Source organism: Amblyomma americanum, chromosome 2 (assembly GCF_052857255.1).
Source record: "Amblyomma americanum isolate KBUSLIRL-KWMA chromosome 2, ASM5285725v1, whole genome shotgun sequence".
Classification (NCBI taxonomy): domain Eukaryota; kingdom Metazoa; phylum Arthropoda; class Arachnida; order Ixodida; family Ixodidae; genus Amblyomma; species Amblyomma americanum.
The window spans coordinates 91841237-91850039 of NC_135498.1; the positions used below are offsets into that span (position 1 = coordinate 91841237).

Here is an 8803-nt window from a genome sequence, read left to right on the forward strand (position 1 = left end):
GAGAAGTGAAAACAGATTTGGTATGTCTGGCACCACGTTTATTTCACTCTGCTGCAGTTGTGAAAACAAAAGACTGAGCAAAGAAGCCATGACAAATTATAACCTTGTAGGGCTCGTAGAACAATGGTACACAATGCCCTGTGTTCAGGGGGAACAGTTGAAACAGGCTTTATTTTTTTCTTACATACTACGCCTGTGTTGCCACCTATTTAAAGACAATGCCATCTGCACTAGAAAAGAGATAAAAACACAGTAGCGCTTGCTGTTTTCGGTACAAAAGAAGAATAAATAACACCTGTTGACCACATGTGGCATGCTGATGACAAAGGTGAGCAAAACTGAGTTGCCAGGACAGTGCAATCACAAATATCTCGTTTCAATCGTTTAAAAAGAGAAAAAACTGCCCACTGCGTTTACGTAGCCTAGCCGTGGTTTCTGAATACCCTATCAAGGGACTAACCGAGGTGTTGCTCAGGCATAACTAGGCCGTGCATTTTACGGTCTTTATTTCAGAGTAAACATGGGGGGGGGGGGGTTGAATGTTCTTCGGCATTTATTTCTTTATGGGAAAAAAAACTTTTTTTGTCTAATTGTACGGTGCAACTTCAATGTCATCTCTTTGTATTTTGCATTGGAGCGCTCGGTGAGAGTGCAGATTATTTATGAAATACTACACAATCCCTTTCATTGCTTTGGTGCTGCCGCGGTGGCTCAGTGGTTATGGGGCCCGGCTGCTGACCCGAAAGACGCGGGTATAGGTAGATGATCTACCTGTACTGCTAGGATTCAGGACATCATTGTTGGCTAGGCAGTGCTCATAAAGCCCCTTTATGGTCTGCTGCCCAAGAGTTTGGTTTTTGGTGGTCAACACGCGTGTTTTGTTAGCACATATGCATCATGCGCTCAAGCACATCATGGGGTGGGGGGGGGGTGAGAAAAACCTGCCTCATGGGTGGCTTGACAAGCTCGCATCTCCTTATAAGAGGATATAAAAGACACAACACAAATGGTACGGGAATGCTAAGGATAGGGAAGCTCTGAATCACAGCAGTTAGCCAGTAAAAATCACTGCACAGAGAATGGATACAACTCCACAAGTGTAATATGTATGTATACATATATTCACAAAGCAAACAAGTAGTCACTCACTTCACAAATATTAAACAAATAATGCAAACATGCATAAGTACACATTATATACACTATATACATACACAACCACATCTACCATACACACACACAGCCAAAAATGCCAGGCCAAGTGAACTATATGACATAACCCGGTCACTCCAAACAAACTCTGTCTGAGGTTTACAGTCACATCATGTTTCAGCATCATGGCTAGTCGCCTAGAGAATCTATGAGGGCTTATGTAAATGGAAATTGCATTTGAGCTGTAACTTCCGGCCTTTTTAAGCAACTACTGCAGAAACCACGGCAGTAGGTATGTTTACAACTACAGCTGCACCAACAACTCTGTTATTACCACTAGACTTGATCCTCTGTCACAGGCTCCTGCCTGGCTACATAATAAAAACCTCCAGCAGTAGCTCTTTGCAAAGCCTGACTCGACATTTCCTAAGGCTTTAGATTTTGTTGCTCGCATGGAAAACATTGTACAGCAGTCGCAAAGAATGAGTACTGAGCATGCAGATGTCGACAAAGCAATCAACACAGGTTCCACATGTGACCGCAAGGCTCAGACAAAAAGGCTGCCATGATCGACATGCAATGACATGAAATAAGTATACTTCACAGGAAGTGTCAGTATGCTTGTTCCATATATGTGTGTGTGTGTGCGCACGCGCCATAAAGTATACAGCAAGTCAAAAGCAGTCACCACCTAGGTGAAGCCCGGATGCTGAACTGGACATGCTCTTAACAGGGGCCTTATTATCAATCATGACCTATGGTCGCAGTCCTGCAGACGCACGTTGCCATGGTACAGCACCCCGACTGCTTACAAAATAGGTTGAAAAAATATCCCTGGCTTCAGCAGCTGCCCTGGAAAAATTGTGGCCAGCAGGAGGCTGCAGGTCGAGCATGGCTGAGCCCCCATCAGCGTCTAGGGTGGCACGCCACTGGCCCTGGGCAACATTCCCAAAGCTGTCCTCTTGATCGCCATATGTGGCATCCATGTAGAACGCATCGTCCATCAAAAAGTTGTGTAGGACACAGGCAGCCATCACCACAAAGTCGACATTTTCAGGCTTCAGGTTAATTACTCGCCTGAAGATCCGAAACCTCGAGGCCATAACGCCAAAAGCGCTTTCCACGCACCTCCTGCAAATAAATAGCGTTGAGTAATACATGTTGTGAAGGGAGTATTTTATAGCTTCGATTACCTAGCCCGGCTTAGGCGGTAGTTGAAGATCCGTTTGTGGTCTTCGTGGCACCTTCCTGAGTATGGGCGCAGGAAATCGGGACGAAGCTGAAAGGCCTCGTCGCCGATGAAAACGTGTGGCGCCACTACTGTTGATCCCGGCAGCTGTGTGGGGGCTGGCAGCCTGAGAAGACCTCCCTCCAGGCACTTACCAAACCTGGAGGCACTCAGGGTTCCCCCATCACTTTGACGACCATAGCCGCCAACATCAACTGTCACAAACTTTAGGTTGCTATCCGCCACTGCCATCAATACGATGGAGTATGTGCCCTGCAAGTGACCGCAACCATGAGCATTGATTCTGAAGCATGACAAAGCAAAATTAGTACCTTGTAGTTGTAGTACAGGCTGCCAGAATTTGATGGGGCCTGTATCTGTACATGTTTCCCGTCGACTGCACCCACACAGTGCGGGAAATTCCACCTGTGGCGGAAGCCAGCAGCCACCTCTAACCACTTTTCAGTGGTTGGCATCTGAAATAAAAATTGGTGAATGGGTAAAATTTGGGTAAACAGAGCTCAGCGTGTACTGATAGCAGTGATGACATCTCTAAATTGAAATAGTAATGATCATTCTTGGGCTATACTGCACTCAACACCTAGTCAACACGGCCAGTACTAGACCCATTTCTCACACAAGCATCACTACTAGGTACCATTTATCTGCAACACACAACTTCATCACCAACAATGCTATTTCGTAATCATCACTGATTACTGTCAGTGACCCAACTAAGCTCTTCATTTTTTCTTGATATGCAACCTGTTTTTTAATGCGAGTCGCAGTGCAATGTATAAGCTCCTCTGTTTGTGCTGGATGGATGCCAGGCACTTTGTAGAGTAGCATTAAAGAATCAAAAACAAATGCCAGCATACAGAGATGACGCACTGAGACAGGCTTTCAGCTCGAGTTTCTTTGTTGAAAGCCTTCACAAGCCCTCTGTACTTTTCGTGTCTTGCAGACAAAAATTTGTAATCTCTTGAACTATGCGATACCAACTGACTCATCACACACTCCTGAGAACCTTCTATGACTCGAACTACTCAACCACATCTACGGTCAGTGCATGCAAATTTCCATACTGAATGAGGCAACAAAGCACAGCATGGCAAGCACAGCCTTGAGTTAATACTGCCATGCAGCATAACTTTAAACAGATTGGCTGCAACACTCTCCACAGCAGCCTACAGGTGTAGTGCACTACTTCTGACACTGTGGAGATTCCCACCCTGAATCCCATGGCCACATCCTGCATATGCATTCCAGAGCACAGATATCTGAAACAAAAATTTCAGAGAAGGTTACTGTAAATTTGTCAATCCGAAATCAACAAACGGAAGCAGGCGCACAGACATCCAGCAAATTTTCACGCAGCCAAGCCACTGACCTGAGGGTGATTGCGAGCCGCATGCGAGAAGGAAGCGGCTCACGTATGGTGTGGTCCTTTGTTAGTGGTTCCTCCACTAGGGCGTGCAGCTCCTCGAATTTCTCTGGAGTCATCTTAAAGTATTTTTTAAAATACTCCTTGTCTCCTGAGATGAGAAGTGGCATCTGCAAAGCGCGAGTATGTCTTAGCAAGAAGCACATCAAGCGCACATGCAAAAAAGCGGTCAAGCGAAAAATCGAACATCTCAACTCACGGCAGTGTAAAATTCTGACTCCGACTTCCTGTTCTGCAAAATTGGCCGCACCCACCACCGCCTCGAGTTCGGTAGGCTCATGAGGAGCTTTGTTTTCTCAAGGAGAAAATACTCCTCGAGAAGCAGCAGCCGGCGATGTTCTGGCTCAAAAATGGAGACAGCAGGAGCAGTGTCCACGTCTTCAAAGACGCTGCCTCCATGACCAGCGAGGATTTTTTGTTTCTCCAACAAGCAATACTCTTCAAGGAGCAGTAGACTCACGCTGAGCGCTGAAGAGGTTTCCATGCTGGCGAAAGAGACACTCCACACAGCTACACAGGAACAGAAGATCAGCGTGCTCAGCTAGGGGTTATATCGACGGATTCGTAGCCGGCGCTATTTTCACGTCAGTAGTTACATTCAGTGGCATCACCGTATTCATGATTAATAAAAAAAAATTCATTCCAATAATGACCTGCGAATTATTCACTTCGACCTCAGGAAAATCATAATTACAGAACAATAAAACAGTTGCCAATGTGTTAATGTTGCATTCAGTAATGGGCTGCCTATGTAAATGTCAAGCAACCATGCGCGTCACTGCGACCGAATTCGGTGGCTGCGCGTTGCGTGTGAAAGCACTGGCCGAAAATCGCACTGCGGCGTCACCGACTAGACCGACTGTTTTCGTTCCAGTCGCATGCATGTGAAACGGCCCTCACCCTTTTAGAACCTGCTGTTGGGTTGGTTCAACCACACCGGGGATGGAGTGCGGCGGGCGCGCGCTTCCACATTCCGTGCGAAAGTTCCACAGACGCCGGCGCCTCACCACGGCGAATAGAGGAAACGCCACGACGGCGATCGCTGACCGCGCAGTGTGTATCCGTGCGTGCCTTTGTGTAGTATTGCTGGCTCGTTGTGTTGTTCCCTGCTTCTTTTCTTCAAATCAACAGAAAATAACAAAGCAACCGCATGCGCAGTGTGCCACAGTGCACCAGCAGGGCCATTCACAGCAAAATAATCCGGCATTCATTTCCGAAGGACCCTCGTTTGAAGGAAGAATGGACAGTGGGTGACTGTCTGCAGCGCACATTTCGCAGAAGGCGGTTTTTTCTGGAGGCGCACTTGTAAAAAAACATTCGACCCGACGTCTTTCTGCGGGTGCGAGCATTTCAGCGCGCGATATGTGATGTTTGCTCCTGTTATCCACTCAGGTTTTTGAGTGAAAGGGTACGCGGCTTTACGTCATCGTGAAACACTCGATGCGACGTACTATATTAGTGCTTGCTGACGTGGATAAATGAAGCCTCTTTTGGTCATGCAGTTTCTCTTGACAGAGCAAACAGAGTAAAAAATTCATGCTTGTGCAGCATGAATCCAGGTAGCAGCTACATATCCGAGCATCCTATTCCGCGAAGACAGGGTGCTGCTGACTTTTACTTTGATTTACAAGCCCCGTTCTGTTGTTTCGGAGCGACTGAGAGGGGACCGAGAAGGCTTGGAGCGGCTATCTGCATTGTTGCAAGCTTAGGGCCCTCAGCGTTGGAAGACACCTGCAATCTACACGTGCTAGGAAAATGCGATTTCGCCGCTTGCGACTGGCTTAGAGAGAATTTAGAAAGGAGAACGTTTCCAAGATTTCGTCCACTTAGTGTTCGTAGATAATTTCTAATACACTTCGTTGTAAGTTATCAAAGGCTCTGGACAAATTACGCGTGTGGACGTACGACTGAAGGCCTTAATACAAAGACTGTCGATGTCTTGACTTCTTCATCCAGCTAGAAGATGGACAAATAACCTTCGCCCTTACGACGGAGGCGAGAGGTGGGGGCGACACGGTGAACTACTATAGGTGATAAGGAGGCAGCCGCGGAACCCCCAGACTGCTGCGGCGAAATCTACACATTCACTACTAGTGTTAACATGGCGTCCAAAAAGGCACAACCCTTTGGATAACTACAGTGTCTTCTCAAGGTGGCTAAGACAGTAGCAAAATTTAGAGCATGCGATTGCGGGAAATGTTCAATGCAATCTATTTCTTCTGCTTTATAGTGTCGAAAGAAAAAACAACATTGAGCATGCACCTGGTAAGTAAGCATGCACCTGGCGAGGAGGATTCGGAGGTCCGCTGCTACTTCGTCCGAAGCTGTACATGTCCATCCAAACACCGGCGCTTGTCAGTCACGGTTAATTTCGGGAAGGCGCCGTTGTCTTCTTGCCCTGTCGTCTGACCACCACCGGTCGCGTCTTGCGAAGAAACAGACAAAGGGAAGGTCATCTTCCCCCTTCCTGAAGAGCGTGGGAAAGATTCCGCAGGCGGGTTCCCAGCACATCTTTTGTTCTTGGGGTCCTCGTGGGGTCATACGACCTGTCGGAATTGCCGCTACCGCATGATCATCCCTGCCGATTGAATCTTCGCTTTAATCTTCTTCGGCTGGTGTGCATCCCGTTCATAACAGGGTGTAGAAAAAGAGCAATAATGGCGTTTATACAGGTGCAATCATGAGCAGCATCAGGCATGTACAAAACGGCTCGACGATTATTACAAGCCCGAACCGGGGTTGCTTCCTTGGTCGCATGCGATAGAATTTTGGTAGCTGTGTCCTCGACGTCACCTTAAACACGGTTGCGCGGCCTCACTAGACCGATAAAAGTCGACTGGCAGCAGCCGAGGCAGGGCCCGTTGTCGAGGAACACACCGGCTCCTGAGCGCCGCCGTTTCCCGCTGCGCAGCCTAGTCGCGACGGCATGCCGCTGACGGAGCCACGTGACCGGATTCACTCTCCACTTGGTGTCCATGTAGTGCGCGTGAAGCACCTCCAGTAGCGGCAGTTCGGCCTGCATGAGCCTAAGAGGAGATAGACATACGTATTTACTAAGAAAGGCAGAGTGGTAAATTAAGACTTCCTGGCGTGCTACGCGCTCCACTGGAGAACGCAAGAGGCGTATGAAGGGAGATGACATGGGCAAACGTAACATGCGAATAAGTAAATATACACACATATAACTAACCAGTTACCTGAAGAAGGAAGCGACGCTGTCCTTGGTGGCCGCCGCCTGCGTGAGGACGCACAGATGTCGCAGGGTGGAAATGGTTGAGAGGCCCGTCGCCATTCTGTTCTGCGCTAGAGGGATGCCGCGGGTATCGATCGTCAGCTGCTGGAGCCTCGGGTTGTCTCGCAGCATCCGGGTCAGGCTAGCATGGAAATTGGCAGTGTTTATCGCCATCTTCTCGGTGCTCTCCAGGCTCAACCGCAGATCAGTGACGCGACACTCACGCAGGAAATCCAGCGATGCCATCTGGACTGTGCCATCCAGACTGAGCCGCCAAAGCTTGGTCCTCGCGTGGAGCTCCCTGAAGCATGCTTCCCTGAAGCGGAGCGACACTTTGCAGAATTGGCACACGTAGGCGCCACTCTTGTCACGCTCCGCCCGGACGTCCAGCTGCTCCAGGTTTGTGCATCCCCGGGCCAGGCACGAGAGGGAGTCGGCCTGGTTGACGCCGCAGGGAGCGAGCGCCAGTGCCCGGAGGTGAGGCAGCGTGGTACCTACCACTGCGGACCCATTCGTGCCGCGGTCGCAGTGAAATAACGCTAGGTTCAACTCTGTGATGTTGGAAACGCAGCTCTTTAAAAAGAGCTGCGTTCCCTCCATGTAGCGTTTGCAGGCGGTCACAGTTCTGAGCGGCTGCTCTTCAAACGGGACAAAGTGTGCAAGGCACAGTGACAGTGAAGAGACATCCTTCCAGCGCTCGGGATCCGCGACGACTTCGGAAAGGCGGCGGCGGTCTATGTCTGCATTGGCTTTCATGACCACCACTGCTTCCTTGCTCCCTCTTAGTTCATGGTTCAGCAGCCCTTTATCGAACACGGTCACATTACGGGAAAGTACCGGCCTCAGCCGAAAACTTATGCTGTTGTGAACAATGTCTACGACTTGAACGCGGCGTGGCTCCCGATGGCGGGGTCTTCGTGGTGCTTCGGGGGCGAACACCCATTCGGAAGTCAACTTTAGCTCGTTCAAGTTTTTCAGGGGACGAGCCACTTCCATACTTAAACCTAGGTCGGCGATGTATACACTTGCGCCTTCTTTCCGGATAGAGTGGATGTGCAAGTTTTGCAGCCCGCGACAATGCTTGAGGAGGATCGTTAAAAATTCAACATTCTGTTGCGAAACCACCAGCTCTAAATACATGCTCTCCAGTTGCATGTCTGGCGGCTCGACGTTGGGGACCAACAACTGCTCGTAGAACCGGCCATCGTGCAGCGTCCATTCGAGCTTTCGCACTTGGCTTAGCTTAGTAGCTAGAAGATCGAACAGATGCCAAGGTTGAACGACGCAGTTAACACAATACAGTTCTTTCAAATCACTGCAGCTGGAGACGCAGTTTAGCAGGACTGCGGACGACAGCGAAAGGCAGTTAATGAATTCTAGCTTTTGCACACGACCCGAAATATTTGCCGCGTGAAATTGTTCCATCGTGCGCTCGTCGGTGTCGGGAGTGAATCGGAGCTTTCGAACGATACGCTCCTGGAAGGCGATATATGCGAGGCTGGGAACAGCTTCGGCGAACGCCATCAGGGACCCTCCGTCGAGGAGTGAGAAGATGTTCTCCCATGCTAGAACTGTCAGGGAATCAATACCTTTGAAGGGGCCCGAACTCGGTGGCATGCTGAAAAGTTCCTTGGAACGGAGTTTCCCTTGTGGCCAACGAGACGGTCGAATTCTTGAAAAACAGTACCAGCTCCTCCGCAACCAAATGGTGACCGTAGAACGCCAAATAGCGACGAAGATTCTACTC

General features: G+C 49.2%; 1 protein-coding gene across 1 annotated transcript; it reads right to left on the reverse strand.

The window, feature by feature from the left end:
* Positions 1-3422: 3422 nt before the first annotated feature.
* LOC144119877 (uncharacterized) lies at positions 3423-4712 on the reverse strand. The gene is made up of 3 exons (XM_077652395.1): positions 4024-4712; positions 3771-3934; positions 3423-3660 (listed from the first exon to the last, which is right to left on the reverse strand). The coding sequence occupies exons 1-3, from the start codon at positions 4306-4308 to the stop codon at positions 3423-3425; spliced, it is 687 nt and encodes a 228-aa protein (XP_077508521.1). The 5' UTR covers positions 4309-4712.
* Positions 4713-8803: the final 4091 nt, after the last annotated feature.

Coding starts and splice junctions, on each gene's coding strand:
- LOC144119877 (XM_077652395.1), bottom strand. CDS start 4,308: ATGGAAACCTCTTCAGCGCTCAGCGTGAGTCTACTGCTCCTTGAAGAG. Junction 3,935..4,023: donor AGTCAGAATTTTACACTGCC/GTGAGTTGAGAT, acceptor CGCGCTTTGCAG/ATGCCACTTCTCATCTCAGG. Junction 3,661..3,770: donor CGGCTCGCAATCACCCTCAG/GTCAGTGGCTTG, acceptor TTTTTGTTTCAG/ATATCTGTGCTCTGGAATGC.